This window comes from Pseudorca crassidens, chromosome 19 (genome assembly GCF_039906515.1).
Source record: "Pseudorca crassidens isolate mPseCra1 chromosome 19, mPseCra1.hap1, whole genome shotgun sequence".
Taxonomy (NCBI): Eukaryota; Metazoa; Chordata; class Mammalia; order Artiodactyla; family Delphinidae; genus Pseudorca; species Pseudorca crassidens.
Genome location: NC_090314.1, coordinates 63073019 through 63092352, shown reverse-complemented (window position 1 = coordinate 63092352; position 19334 = coordinate 63073019). Strand labels below are relative to the sequence as shown.

General features: G+C 47.0%; 1 protein-coding gene across 18 annotated transcripts in view; it reads left to right on the top strand.

Moving 5' to 3' along the window:
- CEP112 (centrosomal protein 112) overlaps nt 1-15627 on the top strand; it is a 422023-nt gene extending 406396 nt beyond the window's left edge. For all 18 annotated transcript variants that reach the window (XM_067714849.1, XM_067714863.1, XM_067714851.1 and 15 more), the window contains 3 exons: nt 10590-10691; nt 14080-14144; nt 15439-15627. In XM_067714849.1, coding sequence (XP_067570950.1) covers nt 10590-10691; nt 14080-14144; nt 15439-15442 — 171 coding nt within the window. In that variant the 3' untranslated portion in view covers nt 15443-15627. The remainder of the gene's footprint in view (nt 1-10589; nt 10692-14079; nt 14145-15438) is intronic.
- Nucleotides 15628-19334: the final 3707 nt, after the last annotated feature.

Sequence of the window (19334 nt, the reverse complement as noted above, 5' to 3'; positions counted from 1 at the left end):
AGCGGCCCCCGCCGGCGGTCCCTAAGTGCCGCACACGTCACCTCTGTGCTTCCCACTCTCCCCTCCGCCAGCAGCTCCTGTCCCTTTCGTCCACCTAGAAAGCATCCGGGTCAGATTCCATCACCTCTGTAGAGACTTCCGTCCCCCGCTTAGAGGTGATCAGTCGGCTCCTGTCCGGGGCCTGTCACACTCCAGTCGTGCCCTTTCTGCACGTCTCGTGGGGACAGTGTAAGCTTCCAGGGGACAAAACCCGTCTCACGCTCACTCTGCTCCCCACGCAGAGCTGTGCCGGGTCGCCAGCCGTCACGCTGGCTGGACACACACCCTGACCGCCATCGCTCAGAAAGCCTGTGCGACGTCTTGATGACTCCACATTCCCTAACTTTTAATCGAACGGAAATTCCTCGTGCCTCTGCCGTGTGAAGGTGAACACTCGGGAGCTTAGTCGGTGACCGTTGACGTGGTGTTTTGAAGCTTTCTGCTCTGAGGCTGCGGGGCCTCGGTTGCCATCAGCTGGGAGGTGAGGGGACTCGTGCACAAAATCCTCGTTCTGCTCACTGGAGCCGCCGGCGTGCATGGCGGGCGCGCCGTGGGACAGTGGCCGCCGTCGCGCTCCTACTGTGTGTTTTGTGTAGGACGCCGTATCTGGCAAGGCAGGCCTCCTTAAACGTAGGAGGCAGTTGGTGCTTCCACGGAGAGGTTTAACTTACTTATAATCGTCAAGAGTTTAAAACTGCAGGAAAGAAAGAGCAGTCATGGCTTGCCTATTTTGAAAGGTGCCCTCGAACCAGTTCAAAAACGTCTGGCAAATCAGGTATTTTGCACGATATCTAACTGAAGGTTAGATCTGGGCACTTCTAGTGTAATTTTTGCTTTAAAAATAGGAGACAACGGTTTGGCACTGATTGCCTCTTGAACTCTGTTGGTAGCATCGCTGCTCGCCAGCATCTCTGATGACTGACAGGCTAGCTGGGCGGCCCCGTTTCGTGCGAGGTGGCGGCGTGCCAGGGAGACGACAGAGGTGGCCTTGGCCTCCCGGCAGCATCTGACGGCTGACGGCTCTCCCCTCCTCACTTGCACCCACCTCTCTGGCCATCCCGGTCCTAAACGTTGGTGCCTCCTGTGCATAAGTCTTGGCTCCTGGGAGATTCCTGGTCTCTCTCTCCCCCTGCAAGGAGCCCCCTTTCCCCGACTTCTGCGTCCTCCTCTGGCTCAGTGGTCCTCAGGTGTCCAGGCCCAGCTTCCTCATCAGCTGTGCTCGTGCCTATCTCCCGAGCACCTGAAACACAGTAAATGCGAACCCAAACCAGGCCTTCTCTTCCCCCCGTTCTCACTGTTCTTGGCACACGGCTGAGACGTAAATTCTCAGTCGACTCACCTCGGGCTTTTATTTTTCACAAGCCACTCAGTCGTCAGCTTCTGTGATACGAGGTCCCCACAGCCGTCACCCTACAACAAGAACGTCTCCTGATCCCTGCACCACGGCTGTCCCCTGAGTCCCAGGCCACCTCCCCTCCTGAGCTTCTTTACAATATTTCCGGATAATTCCTCCTCCCAGGAATGAGGAGGTGGCAGTTTCCGTCGTGGTTCTCGCTGGGAGCCTGCGTCTGCATCCACGACGTGGGTAGGATAATGTCCCCCTCCCAAAGTTTATATAAGGATTAAATACAACCTTCACGACGTGAGGAAGGTTATCTATCAGCCCCTTGATACAGGGCCTGGTGTCTGTCAGATGCTCCTAAGCGGTGCCTTCTCTTATACTTTCTACGCCATTAAATCTAAACTTTCCTGCCCGCCGTGATTTCAAAGTCCCACCTCCCTATTCAAACGTATCTTCGTTCACAGTATTACTGAGCACCTCCCGTGTACCACGTGTTCCAACCTCACTTCAAGGTACAAAGAGGAAACATCCAACGGAGCCCAGACCCCGCGTCCGCCTTACTGAATACCAGTCTCACTGCATAGGTCTTCCTGGCCTTTTATTCACAAAGTCGGTTACACGTCTCGGGTGTCTCCCCCTGCCCTTGGCTGGGGTTTTGCTCCTCCGTCGATGGACACCCCCTTTTCAGGAAGGGCTGATCGACTCTCCCTCTGGGAGGAAATCCAGACAGTAAACAAAAGGGAAAACCGCGTGTCTTCCCGCGGGCGTTCTCTCCAGACCCTTTCAGGGACGTACCTTTTGACGTAAAGTGGACAGTTTGCCGTCCTCTGACGCGTGTGAACTTGCCCTCCACGTGCCCACGCACCTCGCCGCACGGACTCCCCACCTTCGGGTGAATCTCTGAGATCACTTTTGATCTTGGCAGCCCCGTAGGTACTCTGGACCTTCTGAAGGTCCTGTCATCTTAAGACAAAGACTGGCTTAACACCCACAGTTGTGTGCGCTGAGGTTTTGATTCGTTCATTCACTCAGCAAATACTAAGGAGGCGCTGCCACAGGCCAGGCAGTGAGCTGGACGCCCGAGCTGAAGGAGTCAGCCAGCCGGACACCGTCCCCGACCTGCAGTGTCACAGTCTAGGGCAGGGGTTGGCCTGCTTTCTGCCAAAAGCTAGACAGAAAAGGTTTCAGGCTTTGTGGGCCACAGGGTCTCTGTGAAGAGCCCTCAGCGAGGTCATGGCCAAGTAGCCACATCGGTGGTACGCAAACAAACGCGCGTGGCTGTGCTCCAGTAAAACTTCATTCCCCAAAAATAGGTGGTGGGGGCTGCCCTGGTGGCGCAGTGGTTGGGAGTCCGCCTGCCGATGCAGGGGACGCGGGTTCGCGCCCCGGTCCGGGAGGATCCCACATGCCGCGGAGCGGCTGGGCCCGTGAGCCATGGCCGCTGAGCCTGCGCGTCCAGAGCCTGTGCTCCGCAACGGGAGAGGCCACAGCAGTGAGAGGCCCGCGTACTGTTAAAAAAAAAAAAAAAAAAAAAAATAGGTGGTGGGCCGGATTTGGTCTGCAGTCCAAAATTTGCTGACCCCTGGTTGAGCAGATGCATCACATAAATGCAGGTTAATATTTTGCACGTTCTGCCTTGTTTCAATAGGAATGTTTGGGGTGCGGGTGACAGAAAAGGCAGCCCAGGCAGAAGAGTCCAAGGATAGGCTGACTCCTGATCAAGGGCTGGTTTCAGGCTCTCCAGTCTCAGCTCTTCCTCCTCTGGGCTGGCTCCACTCTGTCACCTCTAGCTTCTGGGCAGCAAGGTGGCTGGTCACACCCGAGTGACATCCCCCGGGGAAGCCCAGCGGGGAATGCGATGCACTGTTGGCACTGCATTCCGCACCCCCAGCGCCGCCGTCCCTAGACCCCGCTTCCGCCCACCACCTCCCGGGCTTTCCGACCCCCTCCGACCCTTCAGAAGCCCAGTGTCTTTGTAATGCTCTCTACTGACCCCCCGCTCACCCTCCCTCAGATTGTGGACTGGACTCCAAAATTCTCTCTTGTTATTTCGCCCTCCCCACCAGTCAAACTCAGTTTTCTTTCTGGCCTTCAGCTCAGCCATAGAAGGACGGGGTTCTGCATAAACTAACCCACAGTGAATAGGAGCGTCTGGTGATGTCCCTTAACCCTCCCACAGATTTCTGCTTGGGAGGGATCCAGGCTGGGTGGGTGGTCTTGAGCTGGGATCCCTCCCTGAAATCATTGATCAGGGAGCACTTGTTCCCCACCTGCAGCGAGGGTCTGAGAAAACCCGTGGACACAGCAGTCACTGTTGTGGCTCGGCTAAATAATACGGCTCAAAAGCAGATAAGTCGTGCTTCCAGACGCATGTAGGTTATTTCGATTATACAGTGAAGATTCATTTGCGATCGATTCTGAATCCATAGAAGCTTCTGGTCATGATGTCCTTTCTCAGTCAGAGGTTTAAACGGAGCCCTCAGGCTAAGCACGAACACACGCAGATAATTAGCCGAACGTCTAAAAGGTTGGCTACATGAAATATGTACTTCAATCTAATTCGTGACTTATATGCATAATAATATAATGAAATACGTTACATGCGTATAACCTCCATTATATGCTGTAGTGATGTTTATCGAACTTGACTAAGTGCCGCTGTTGTAAAAATTATACATGTATTGAATCCTCTAGTCCTCACAGTAGCCTTGAGAAGTTTTCATTCCCATTTTCCTGATAAGGAGACAAGCACAGAGAAGTTAACCTTCCCGGGGCACGCAGTTTAGAGGCACAGCCCAGATTCAGTCCCCGACGTTTCTCTTCCAGAGTCTGGGCTCTTAACCCCTAGGCGTTACTGTACTGAGTTAAAGGCAGGTGGCAGCCGTCTGCCCTTGTACAGGAAGGCTCTGCTGGGTCATGTCACGGGGCACCCCTGTGCTTCGAACACTCGGCGGTGATGGGTAAAATACAAACAAAGCAGAAGATGTATTTGGTATCAAAAGCGTGATGAGCACGTGTGTGGCTGGAAGCGGATCAGAACCCCAGAGTGGTGGGTGAAGCTGAAGCCTCCGGGACGGGATCCCAAGCCCGACAGCAGGCAGAGGCGGCTGGGAGGAGAGGCCCGGGGACGGAGATGCAGAAAGGGCTCTTGCTGGTGAGTGACAAGAGACTGGGTCGCAGCTGGAAAGCCGGGCTGGTGTGGAGACTGTGGACCTCCGTTACCTGCCCGTAACCAGGGCCGTGGCTTCTCCAAGGCTGGAAGGCAGCGACCCAGACATAGCCACATCAGGGTCTTGGGAAGCTGCCCCGGCTGGGTGCCTGGACCTACAGCAGCCCTGAGAGCACCGCAGAGCAGGACCTGCCAGCATCCCGAGTCCAGGTGGAGGCAGTGGCACGACCCCCCATGAGACAAGAAGGAACCATCAGAGAAACACGAGAAAGGCCCTGGTGAGAACAGGCATCCGGGCACTTGGTGAATAAACTCAAAGCAGGCTAAGCTGTCTGATGTTGCAGACGTGGGGAGACTCTCTGGGGAGACCACGGGGTGAGAGACGTTTAAGGGCCAACTGGGCAGGACCTCGTTGGCCACGTAAAGGATTTTGATTTTCACTTTAAAGATTGAGCAAATTTGACTCGAAAAGCAAAACCAGCATACGGGCATTGCAGTAGTTGGGGGCAAACTGAGGCACTGTGGACGGGGATGGGCCAGTGGAGAGGCAGCTAGGAGGTGACAGCAACTCTAAGAGTCCTTACAGTTCCTTGGCGCTCTGCCGAACTGACCCCACGGGGCTTGGTTGGAACGCGCTTTGTAAAGCAACACTAGGCACTGTCACTCTGCTGACCCCGCCGACACGTGTGAAAACCCGCAGGATTCCCCAGTGGCGACTCAGCAACTGGCCTCCCCACGGCTCAGCCCTTGGAAAGTGAGTCTGGTATTGGCTGCATTGGCACCTGTGATAAAATATCGTGTGTTTGCGACCCCGTCCCTACGTTGTTTGTACAAAGCTACTCACTTCCGTCTCGTTGTTTTTACGATAGGAGGTTGACGTATTTGCTGTAGTTTGGACGTCCTGACATGACTAATTGATGCAGGGCCACCAGACATGTGTTACTTCTCCCTTCCATATTTTTAATGAAATTATAGAGTTCCAAGGTTCAGTCTTTTCTTCAACATCACTTTGAATTTTTCTCTGCAGACACCCTCTTGGCTCAGGTCCACGTCATGCACTCCTATTTATCACATGAGTATTTACCTGATGATACAGGATGTGAGCTTTACTCCATTGTGATGCTGAACTCCAGGTCTGAGGTTCTTGGTCTTCATAGTCTTTTTTTTTTTTTTTTTTTTTTTTGCGGTATGCAGGCCTCTCACTGCTGTGGCCTCTCCCGTTGCGGAGCAAGGCTCCGGACGCGCAGGCTCAGCGGCCATGGCTCACGGGCCCAGCCGCTCCGCGGCATGTGGGATCTTCCCGGACCGGGGCACGAACCCGCGTCCCCTGCATCTGCAGGCGGACCCCCAACCACTGCGCCACCAGGGAAGCCCTTCATAGTCTATTTTTAAAGTCAAAGGGAATACTGTCAGTGCTGTGCCTTCGAGGGAAAGGTGGGCGGTCTGTGGCCAGAGGCAAGCACAGCCCTCCCTGTTCACGTGGGTACCAGGTTATACATACGCCGTTTCCACTCGGCTTACATTACAGGAGCGTCACTGTTTGTCATGATGTCCTGAGTTTCCTAATCTTCCTTTCCTAAAGGAAAGAAGATGGAAATGGAGAGAGAAGTAACCATCGTGGAGAGAGGGAAGCTGTGTCTATTGGGTGGGATGCTGGAGGGACGAGGAATAGCGGTGCTAATACACGGTGCTTCTCGAAGGCAGTGGGAAGGGTGAGGTGGGACGGAAATTCCTTCCAAGAAGGACTCAAGCCGAGAACGACCTTCGAATTCTTCCGCATTTCATAAACATCATTCACTAATACAGTTGGACACTGTATGTGAATAAGATTTAATATTCAAATCTAATAGTAAAATAGATTTACCTGTAAACAATTTTGACCTCCCTTAGTTTGTATGCCCATCAAACCCTTTGCTTAGATCAACTCAACTTCCCCTTGTTTCTTGCTGGGTTAACAGCCAGAGGGGGAAGGCAGGGAGAGGGGGAGAGGGAGGGAGAGGGAGAGGGGCACGGTTAGCGGTTAATAGTCTGCACTCAGTCTGTAGGCAAATGTCATCGTTCCCTCATTGTTTCCCCTCAAACACATCCTGGGACAGACGTGGGGACAGAAAAATAGTAGCGGGAGTCAAAAGTGATAAACAGAAAAAAAGTGATGTACAGGACTCTACGCTAATTCTTTCCTTCCTCCTTCTCCTTTTGCTGTGGAACAAACTTAGATATATCCTTCACTGGTCGGACTTCAAAATGTGTGCTTATGTGGGGGATTTGCGGAACTTTTGTTTTAGGTCAGTATGTGTACTGCATTTGTACAGATGTTTAAAAATTAGTCTTATCATAAATGCTTGGTAAATTAAAATTTTAAACCAATGGGAAAGTATAGGGAAAACATACCATATTGGAACCAATTGTTGTTGGCACTGTTGTTATTGTTGTCATTAAAAAAATTAAATAAATAGAGCAAAGATCAGCTGGATGTCTGGAAGGATGTCCCCTGGCCCCTGTTGCGCTAGGGAGAGCACAACTGTGCAGTGGATGAAACTGCTCTAGCTGGTGGTGTCTGTGAAGGAAACCCGTCAGCATGTGGGAAGATTGTGTGAGAAACTGCAGAGCACAGTGGCTAAGAATATGTGCTGGAGGGTCAGACTGCTTGAGTTCAAATTTGTACTTACCTCATTGGGTTGTCAGAGGGATTAAACACTTCTTAAAATACTCAGAATTGTAACCGGCACATAGAAAGTACTCAATAAACGTTTGCTGGTAGTAACGTCATTAACCTCATAAGTAGAGTAAAACGGATTGGTTAAAGTTTTCCATGACTTTATTGAAGTCATAGGCGTCTGCTTGGTATAATGATGATTAAATTCAGGATTTGGGTTTAAGGATTCAGGATAGTAATATTTTCCTGAGTGATAGTCTCACCCACAGGAGAGGTAATGTCGGATTTTCCAAGGGCCCATTTTAAGTTCACTCAGATTCACCAAAATCATAAAAACAAAGAAGAAAGGGATAGACAGAAAGTAGAAATAGCAAGATCCTCTAAAAGTTGGGGAGTATAGCGTACTGAATTTTAAAAGTGGTGCAAGGGATGGTGGTGATCAATGAATGACCTTGCTCACGCACAATCTTCTGCTGTCTGCGACTCGCCTCCAGTAGAGGGAGACCATCAGGTGTGAAAAGTGAAGTGGGAAAAAAAGAGAGTCCAGAGAAGCTATGAACATTAACTAAAGAGCTTCAGTACTTGGCCCTGACCTCCAACATAGCTGAAAACTAAGAGCAGGTGGGCCCCAAGAACAAACGAAATAATAGGTTTGATCAAAGGGTGTTGATGACAGCAAAACTGAACCATAGCTGTGGCCTGCCCCAGCTTACTCCCCACCTCAGCATTCAGAAAATTGCTGGTTCCATTCAAAAATGAAATTTAAATTTTTTTTAAGAAAAAGGAACTAGGTTAAGAGCCTTGCTAGATTAAGAGAGAGAGAAAGAAGGAGTGGAAGCAAAAAGCAAATTAGAACATAGATCTAATGGGAAATTACCCAAGAAGTAAGGAGAAGGTTCAGACAAATTACAGTTCTTTGAAACCAAAACAGTTCTTCATAATGTCAAAGCATTTACAAAACACATTGACATATCTCTCTGTCAAGGAAAAAGGTGGGGAGAGAGAGAAGAAGAAGAGAGATGTGTTTAAAGATGATATAATTCAACAAAGATGAGAAGTGATTTCTCAGAGTTTAGGAAGAAAGGTAGTCAAAATCAAGAGATTACAGAGATTGAAACCATATTAGAAGAAACAAAAATGGGAAAATCATAACTGAAAACATCTAAGGAAATACGGTGATCACACAAAATAAAATGAAAATAGAAAATAGATATAAATTGATAAGAAAGTAAAATAATAGAGAAAATTGTAAATATGGAAGATAGTCAAAGAAGAGCCAACACATGCAAAATCTCTGTTCCTGAAGAAGAGAACAAATAGAAAAAAAATCATATATAACATGAATATATGTAACTATTGATATAATAGAAAACAATTCTAACAGAAGAAGCTTTTCTTCAAAGAATTGAATATAAAGATAGAAAGAGGGACTTCCCTGGTGGCACAGTGGTTAAGACTCCATGCTCCCAAAGCAGGGGGCCTGGGTTCGATCCCTGGTCGGGGAACTAGATCCCACATGCATGCCGCAACTAAGGAGCCCACCTGCCGCAACTAAGGAGCCCTCCTTGCCGCAACTAAGACCCAGTGCAACCAAATAAATAAATAAATAAATATTTTTTTAAAAAGATAGAAGGAGCACGCACATTGTCTCAGGAAAATTGATATAGAATCATTAATACCAAAACATATCCCAGTGAAGTTACCTAATCCAGGGAAAAATAAAATCGTATGGACATCCAAGCAGAGAAAGAAAGTCACATTCAACATGGAAAAAAAATTAGCCTAACTTCAGACTTCACCATAGCAACGCCAGAAGACATTGAGGAAACACCTCCAAAGTTCTGAGAGAAAGAACGTGGGACAGAAGCATTTTTATACCCAGACAAGTTATATTTCAAATGGACAGGCAGAGGGCAGACATTCTAAACAAACAGGGATACAAAAAATAGAGCAAACATGAGTCCTTTTTAAGAGTAGTAGCTCAAAATTTCAGAGCCAGTGATGAGCGATAGAAAAAAAATACTCAATATATAGTAGCCTGTGAGCCCTTGATAAAGGTTGCCCCTAAAGTCTGATTTATAAACCATGTGTTTTACTTTGTGTTTGCCTTTCATTTGAGTCAACTGACAGATGTTACTATTGGACTTACGTCCAAGAAGATAAAATGGGAAAAATCAAATATTTCTTCAGTGGGAGACATCATTTTTCATCATTTTTGTTTACCCTTTAGGCATAAATCACAAGATTGTAACATACCTGAAAAAAATACTTTGCTAAAAATTTAAAAATTGTGTTCTAGAACATTTGCCATGGGATTGTAGTAGGTAATAAACTATTAGAGCACATTTCCCCCTTAGTTTAGTTTAGTATAAGAAAATTTGGGAATTAAAGGCTAGTAATTTTAAATTATCCTCAGTAAACCCATAGACTTGTCTAACTGAACTCAGTTGCACATATTTTCATAGTCTATTACCTTATTTCCAGGTGTGTCCAATGACTCATTTGTGGGATACACTGCAATTCAGCTTTAATATTTAGTTAAGTCCCACACAGCACATGCAACACAGTTTTGAATTCCATAGCATCTCAGATTAGGAGAAGGAGAAATAAAGAAACAGAGCTGGAGGAGGGCACCGAGACGGACACACTCACATTCGTGCTCACCCTCAGACACACCTCTTCATCCTGCTGAGGCATATTCCTCCAAAGACTTTTCTTCCACCTTCCTTACCTGTTTGTAGTTGGATGAGCCGCCAGCTTTTCCTTGACCAGCCCAGTGACCATCAGTTAGTTGAGCAAGACCTGGCTGTATTCCAGAGGCAGAGGGAAACTCATGAATCAGAGATGCTCACGATGACAAGGGCCCTCTGGTTTCCTGTATGGGGAGGCTTGGAGACACAGCTGTGCAGATTTTCCTTCACTCGCATCTTCATAATCACATGATGATATCAAGCACCCAGGTACCTAGACGGTTAGCGGGGAGTGCCTTAGCCAAACAGATGACATACCACGAATTGTCCTCACACACAGCTTAGTATGATCACAACCCACACCCTGATCAGGAAGAGGACGTAGGATTAGCATCGTGTGTACATAATGAGTGGAGAAGAGAGGACAGGTATTTTCCTTATCCAATGCCAAAAACTGTGTCAACGAGGATTTTAAAGAAATAAAGTGCTGGTGCAGGGACTCTCTCTCCCAGATTGACAAGGACAGAGCACCTTGTTCAGTTTGTGTTTCCTCTTATTTCATCTCAGTTGTCTGGTTTCTGACCACATGTAACAAACTTACCTTTGTAATGAATGGACATTATTCTGGGATTTCTTAAATTCAAAACAATCATTTCTGTGGTTAAAAAGATACGCTTTTTTTGTTCATTTTAGATAACTTACATACGACAAGAATATGAAACAAAATTTAAAGGATTGATGCCAGCATCTCTAAGACAAGAACTTGAAGACACTATCTCCTCCCTAAAGTCACAGGTAATTTCTAGAATCAGGGAATTTTCCAAGGGTTTAGATCAGCGGTCCCCAACCTTTTTGGCACTAGGGACCGGTTTCATGGAAGACAGTTTTTCCACGGCCGGTGGGGGTTGGGGGGAGGCGGCGCGGGGGGCAGGGGGATGGTTCGGGTGATAATGTGAGCAACAGGGAAGCTTGCCCGCCGCTCACCTCCTGCTGTGCGGCCCAGTTCCTAACAGGCTGCGGACCAGTACCGGTCCACGGCCCGGGGGGGCTGGGGACCCCTGGTTTAGATGATGTGCATATCTTAATTAATGTTTGTTTCTGAACTGATGCCAGAAATCCATGTGATGTCACAGAATAACCGAGTGCCCAGGATGAATTGTTTTTTGTTTTGTGGGGTTTTTTAGAATTTTTTCTTACTAGCTTAAGAACTCTTTGTCTCGATAAGATTTTCTTAAAAGCATCCTTGAAATTGAAAAGCTCAGTTATGGTTACTTTTATTTACAGTCTGCATTCCAACACAGACTCACCCTTTTATTCTTGGTTCCAGGCCCAAAATGCCATCAGTTAGCACATTGCTAACTCCTTATCATGTGAAAGTGCAGAGAAATAAAAAACATGGCTAAGTTAGAAGCATTTTTACTCTGGTGTATTTTATATGATTGTCAGAGATAACAAGATGCATTTTAGGATCGAGGCAGGATAATGACATGGTATTCAAACAATTCGGTTAAATATTGATATTTCTGCTGAAACGTGTAGTTCTTGGTACAGTAGTTTATAAGAGATAAAATTGACTTCAATTTAGATATTAATTAAAAACTTCCTACATAAGTTTTCTCTAAAACAAGTTTTATATATTGCTGTAAATATTTTATATAGCATTAGTTTTATAGATTCCTGGTTTTTTGAAAAACAAATGTTTTAACTCAACATGAGAAGAAGTTCACATATTCCCATTTCTAATACACTTAGAAATTTAAAACATACTTTTTTCCTGGAAGAGCTCTGCAAGGGAAAGATTTCTTTTCTCTTTGTGCCAAGAACAATGCCTGTCACAGAGTAGGTCCTCAAGAAATTTATTTACGAATGAAACAAATGCTGTAGTTTGATGAAATTCACGTTAGCTATTTATAATGTATAGGACAGATACGTGGAGCAGATGTTAGCCTGCCTTTTCTGTTCCCCTCAGCAAAAGTCTCTTATCTGAAAATGAAAAGTTCATTACATCAACCCTTATGCTACTGTTAGCTATCGCTTCTGTAGGCTAAGAAGTTTGGCTGTGCTCACTCCTACCTATAAAAATAAGTATGACAGGAGGGTGTTAACTTACAAAGGATCAGGTCGTCTTTATTTATGTGGAAGGCTCTCCTCAAGATGTGGCTTACCCATTCACTTTGTAGGAGGGCTTTCTTAGGGTCAGCTGTGTAGGACCCAGCACCTTCAGAGGAGGTATTTTTAAGAAAAAAAGAAAGAAAAGAAAGAGAAATCTGATATCCACCTGCAGGGCTTCTGTTATCATTCACATCATTTCACTGTAATAAAAGCCACTCAGCCTCCTAAAACTGGATGTTGACCCAGAAAGAGAGCGCTGCCAGCTGCGTGAGGGCCTCAGAATCGGCAGCTGTGCAGAGGTGCAGCCCACAGAGCCAGCAGATTTAGTTTGAGAGCGCAGGTGCCTGTGTTTTTGAAAATTGTTGGAATTCCAGTGGCAAAGCACGGTGGAGGCAGGGAAGTGGGATCAGTGTAGTCCCTGCATCTGTCAAAGTTATCAGTGGTCCTGTGGGTCACTGGATTAATTGGATAAAATTCAGACCAGGGTGATGTAAAGAGTCAGAAAAGCAGCGGGACCACTTTGATATGTACCCATTTAGAAAAGCCGTGCTCAGGGAGATCAGCTCGGTGCTTTGTGACCACCTAGAGGGGTGGGATAAGGGAGGGTGGGAGGGAGACACAAGAGGGAGGGGATACGGGGATGTATGTATACGTGTAGCTGGTTCACTTTGTTATACAGCAGAAACTAACACACCATTGTAAAGCAATTAGACTCCAATAAAGATGTAAAAAAAAGAAAAAGAAAAGCCGTGCTCCCTCTCTCCAAGCACAGTTTCTACTCTGCCAGCTGTCCTGTCTTGCATAACCATGTTTCAGAATCGACCGTTGCCATGGTTTCAGTTCAGACCAAAGAGACAAGAGTAAAGCTCCAAAGTGATCAAATGCCACTGACTCCTGGTCACGTTAAGCCATAGTGTAAGTGTCCGGAAACTACTTCCAGTGGGTTGTGGAAAGTGCTTTTGAATTTATGCCTGATACAAGTATTTTTAATAGTATAGAAATTCATGCTTCAGGCTAATCCAACCATGCTGTGAAGGTCTGACTGAAGAGACTCTTCTTGACAGCCCAGTTTCCCCCATCCCCAGCCCCTCAGGGGCAGGGGCCACAGGGTGGTACCTGCCAGGATCTCTGGACTAGGCAGTTCCTGTTAGTCATTTCCTGTCATCCTCATGACCTTGGGAACTGGCTGTCGTTCACCCCATTTCACAGATGAGGCATCAAGAGAAAAAGGACCTTTCCTAGCGCTGTGGAGGCCAAGTCAGGAGCTGAACGCCAGTTGGCCTAACTCCAGACAGAGCGCAGGCTCTTCCCACGACAAAATACTACCTCTGCAACCTCAGGGAATCCCCGGAGAGATTAAGGTTTCTAGTAGGCAGTAATGTTGTTTCCACTCACTCACTCATTCCCGAAACAGCTAGGGAATGCCAGCTACATGTCCAGCCCTGAAAAAGAAACTGGGGTTACAGAGACGCTCCAACATTATCCCTGCCCCAGGAGAGCTCTCGGGTGTGAGGGAGAGACGTGAAGACAGATCACCAGAAGGCAGTTGGAAAAGTGCTAAGAACAGAACAGGAGAACACAGAGGAGGGGCCGCTGGCTGCCTGGGGCAGGAGGTGATGAGGGGCAGGGCTGGAGGGGGGGCAGAAGAATTCAGGAGCAGAGGTGACCTTGAACCCAACAGTGGACAGTGAATAGGAGGTAGTTGGCCAAGGATTCCCAAGCAGACGATGGCAGATGGCCGCAAAGGGCCAAAGGGCCGCAGAGTAGGAAGGATGCGAGGTGGAAGGTGGTGATGGTGGAAGAGAGGAGATGAAGCACCCAGGTGGGCCAGGGCCAGGTCCAAACAGCTCTGCAGTGCGGGGTTTGAACTGGGTTCTGTAGCCTCTGATGGAGTGCCAGTGGGGATGGGAGGTGATCAAATACAAAACCACAGCATTAGCATTCAACAGATCCTCTGCGTTTTATCTAGAGAGTTGTCTGAATTTAAATAAAATCCGACCAGACACTGTATCTGCACAGTGTCGCCCTGTAAGCCACCTTCACCTCTTCTCACACGAGGTCTCTTTTCTAGGTTAACTTTCTGCAAAAGAGGGCATCCATCCTTCAAGAGGAGCTGATGACCTACCAGTGCAGAAGGTACTGTTGTGGCCAGAATGTCTCCTGAGTAGTTTGTACTGTCTGCACCTGTGGGTCTCCTGGTTGGGTGTTAAAATCTTCATTAAAAATGCGTTGGGGCTTCCCTAGTGGCGCAGTGGTTGAGAATCTGCCTGCCAATGCAGGGGACACAGGTTCGAGCCCTGGTCTGGGAGGATCCCACATGTCACGGAGCGACTGGACCCGTGAGCCACAACTACTGAGCCTGCGCGTCTGGAGCCTGTGCTCCGCAACAAGAGAGGCCGCGACAGTGAGAGGCCCGCACACCGCGATGAAGAGTGGCCCCTGCTTGCCTCAACTAGAGAAAGCCCTCGCACAGAAATGAAAACCCAACACACCCAAAAATAAATTAATTAATTAATTAATTTAAAAAATTCGTAAACATATCAGTTTTGAAAAAAAAGACTTATTTTTCGTAAAGAGCCTGTCTTGGAGAAGACCCCCTCCTTGTACCATCCAAACGAGATGAGGGTCCGCCAGTGCCTGACAAGGCCGGGCTCACCTGCAGAGTCACGACAGGACGTTGCCTTGAAGCCCAGTTGCAGGGTTAAGGAGACACTGTCTTCCTCTTAAGAGAGTGAGATGGCGTGGTCCTCAGTGTGGTCACCCGCATCTCCAGAGCCCCACATCCCTGGACACTTGGCTCTGTAGCAGATGTTTACCAACCCCAAATATCAATAGATAAACGGCTCCGTGGTGTGCAAACACTGTGCCCCCAGGAGCGCACACCTCGGGGATGCAGGAGACCCTTCCAGTCAAAGGTTCCCAGAGACGTCACTGACATAGATCACATTTACCTGTTCTGACAGCCCTCCTCTTGGTACAGTGAAAGGCTGAACCATTTAGTTGGCACTGGATTAAAAGTAAAAACTTTGGTTACACAGTACCATGTATAAAATAAACAACGAGGACCCCAGGGGACTATAGCGCAGGGGACTATATTCAATATCTTATAATAACCTACAATGGAAAAGAATCGAAAAAATATGTACGGAGATATATTTGAATCACTTTGCTGTACACCTGAAACTAACACAACATTGTAAATCAGCTATACTTCAGCTTTCAAAAAGTAAAAACTTTGAGACTCATTCACCTTTCAAAAGATTCTTGGTACAGATAGGGCTTGATCCCTTATGGGTGTCAGTGATGAAATTTTGATATCAAATATACTTTTTAGCCTCTCTCCAGCTCCTCCTGAGTTAGAACATATTTTGTTATGGACGTGCCCGTTAAACCTAGAGAAGGTTGTAACTTTGGGGTTTTTGATCTTCAGGTAACCACGTGGTGACATACCTGAGTAACCCAGGAGAGGGGGATGGATCTACCCGTCGGGACAGAGCTTTCGATTTCTTCCCACAGGTTTGAAGATTTGGATGTTGTAAAGTAAATTGTGAGATCAATGGCGCTTTTTAATACTTAAATGTAATTAAGATCATAAAAACATGCATCACTCATACACTAACGGGGTGGTTTTCTTTGTGTCTGCCTACATTATTTTTTTTAACATTCCTTTATTTCTGATTTCCATATCTGTGTGCGTTTGAGTGTGTACTGAGAACTGCTTATATTGGGAAAAGAAATGATTTCTTGCGATGCCTTGTTAATGCCTTTACAGAGAATTTTACCAGTTGCAGCTGATCAAAATCACGTTTGTAGAATCATATAAAAATTTAACGCTTACATTGTTTTCGTGTTCATGTTCATATATTATTAAAATATTACTTTGTATTTTCAGTTTTATTTCTACTTTTTAATTGCACCTCGTTTGCTAAAATAAATATGACATGGCAGTCTTTCCCTAGAATATACTGACCATCTCAAATTGTGCTACGGGAAGAAATACCTATGTCATGTCAGAAATCAAACCCATAAGTAGTGCATTTATTTAGAACAAAAGTCACTGAGTCACCTGACGTCAGTCCAGGTATTTGTCATGTTGGTTGTCAGTCCCATCTGGGACCAGAGGCAGGATAGGGTACGAATTTTATGTAGCAGCTCTGGTTTTATTGTTACTTGCTTGATCTCTGATTTTGTGGTTGTGGTTTAATTATAATATCAATTGACGCTCCTTAAGGAAGCCTGAAAATGTCAAGATGTGTTGGGAGGATACTCAGCACACCAGCAAGTGATGACAGAATGAGCTTTGCTCGGTCCTGTTTTCCTTGTGGAGAGAATTTGGTGTTGGCTCCCAAGGCTGGGTGTTTTCAGTCCCCACCCGAATGCCAGTAAGCAGTTCTGTGCTGATTGGTCGACTCTGATTTGCCAAGGGAACCTTGAACCGCAGCGGATGGTCATGTTCTCTGGGCTGTGCTGTGGTGCCTATGCCGCAGGCCCTCGGAGGCTCTCGGAACATCTGGGGCGTGCGCAGGGCTGTAATCACCCGGTTTGCTGTGAAAGGACAGGGCAGAACGTTTACTTCGTTTTTCAAATTCTTTTCCCTTTCCCACGCCCATCTTTGTTGTTTGCTGCCCAAGGATTAATTACCCTTTTTTGTACTGTAACTGAGACATGGGATGATAAGGAAGTAGCAGGTTTTCCAGCCGCTTCCACAGCCAGGCCAGGGTCAGCAAGAACACCGCCTGGTCATCAGTGAGAGGCCTCCGAGTCTCGGCCTGGTCACCACGCTGCCTGCTAAGGTTCACCCGACACCTCCTCCAGGAATGTAGGTCTCTGTCCTCTGAAAGATCGGGTTTTCCTTGCATGTGAAATAAATGATAGCACTGGCTTAAAGACTGTTCGGAGAAAAAGCAAAACTGTATCAGATGCTATTAAAACTAGCTAACAAGGAAAGACAGTTGGTACTCAGACTGTGATTTAGCACTCGGTAGGGAACGATTGCGACACCGTGATTAGTTTTAAGCCCTTCTGTACAGACCGTGGCAGACGGGTTGACGGTCAGCAGATTTCATTAGGAAGGTTATTTAGCGGCTTGAAGTGAAAACACCTTGTGAGTTGCGTCGTGCGCTGCCATTGGGTAAATAGGTGTTTTGGAAAGTTGCCTGCTGTTCTTTCTTTTCCTTATTTCAAGGGTTATGAAATTACAAACATGGGTGGACCTTGCACATCACCCAGATCCGGTTTCCCTTCTGAAGAGTGTCGTACAGGTCAGCTGGATTGTGTGTGGTAGGGGCTAGGTGGCTGACACTGGTGTTTCTGTAAACGTCCTCTGATAAGGAAGAGGAAGAAAGATTGCACTTGGCATGTTGAAAATTCCTTCCTGAGTTGAGTACTCAGTTTAAAAGTGGCTACCGGGAGAGAAAGCAAGTGCTTAGGAATAAATTATAAACCGTGTGCCTTATTGTAAAGTCATCTAAGATGTCATCCTCGCTCTTATCTGGTGGAAGATCCATTGCCCATCACAAGTATCTAATTTAGCCACATTGCCAGCAGTCGTGGGCACTGCCCTGAGTCAGGCACCTGTGCTTGTTCCACCTCAACATGCCACGGTCGCCAGGTAGTGGCTGGCAGAGCTGAGCAGGAGGAGAGGTGTGGGGTCACGGTGCCCTCGGTGTGCACGTCTGCCCGGTGAGGGGGCAGCAGGAGAGCGGTAACGGGAACGCTGGCACCGGCCATCGGCACGCGTCAGGGTTTCGTCTGACCCACCGTTTCTGCGTCGCCCCACAGTGAGCCATTTCAGGGGTCTGGCCTCTGGTTTGGCCACATCCCCGCTCAACAATCAGCTCTCCTCCGAGGGCAGCCGCCCAGGGGCACAAGGGAGAAAAAAGAGGACAGAGAGGGAGGGAACGGAGAAGGGGCGGACTTGCTTCCTAGTTTGTACAAAAGGGTTGACTGAGACTCAAGGGAAATAGCTCGGATTCGAGCCTTATCCTGTAATGTCACAGACGAGCAACAACTTCCTCGGAAACAGGCGCGTGGCTCTATGGCGAGCAACCTCATTAAAGGCATCGGCAGAGAAAGTGCAGAAAGAAGAAACTGAGTTTGAATGAACAATTAACAGCTTTCTTATTGAAGTGTCTGCCCATCTGCAGAAGGCAGGGGTGTCTTCGCTTTCTTTCTAAGAGTAAAAAGGAAAAAGGTAAAACATCAAAAATGGTGGGAGGAAAGTTTCAGAACACGAGGTCATTTTAATTCATAGTTTCCTCAGCTTTCATATTTTGTTCAGAAAGGTCGTCTCTTTTAAGCCTTGTCATTAGAGACGGTTTGCTCTTTAAAGTGGATTATCAAAGGGTGTAGAAATTGCAAGTTACTGAAACTAAAATGCATGATCGATTTTAAGTCTGTAACTAAAGCTTACTTAGAATTGGATGTGCTTTTGCCCTGGCAGCCCCTTTGATAAAACCAGGAAGAGATACATGGTTGGTCAATTCAAAGTAGGAAAAGATGATAATTAGATAAAACTTTTCTTCAACTATTGAAGTGGTTCTTGGATTCGGAGACTTGACTAGGGAGTAGTGACATAGGCTGTATTTGAAAAGGAAAAGTTGAAGAGCCCAGATTTTGACCTGTATTAACATTCTTCTCTATAGTTTTAAGAGCTGAATCAAACCTCAGATCATATTATTTACCTCTCCATGGGGGAAGAAAAATGCAACTTGAAACATAAGGTTGAAGGAATTTTAAAATCTGGGTCCCTCACCAGTACCTAAGGCAGCTGAAGAGCTGGGCTTCTAGACAGTTCAGTTATTTCAGTTTTAAGCAAGGATTTCCACCAGGCAAATGGTTCAAAACCAAAGGCCCAAGACGCTCCTATAGATTCTGCTGTTTTTAGAGCTGAGCTTGGTCTAGACCTGAGGCTGATAAACGCTCTTATATCCTCTTTGGGAGTCTCCCGTCTGCGAGCCGTCTTACAGAAAACAGCTAGGTGCGCACGGAGACTTTACACGGAGCGACACGAGAGGGCTACCGAGTGAGAAGCCTGGTAGAGGTAATTAGCTAAAAACGGGCTTACGTGAGTGAAACGTGCAGTTTTGTCTGCACTCCTTCACTTCAGCTACAAGGGGAAACTAGTTCATAGGCGGAGTCTGCACGTCAGCCTTGTTTCCTTAGAGGCAGTTCCCTTCAGCGACTCGGGCCTCACTGTTCCAATCTGTAACGTCAAGGGTACAGCTAGACCGGTACTTCCTATTCGGTACCATTTCAGGCCTCTAACTCAGTGTTTCTCACACTAGCATTCCATCAAGCCCTGTTCTGTGTATGACTCGTCTTCAG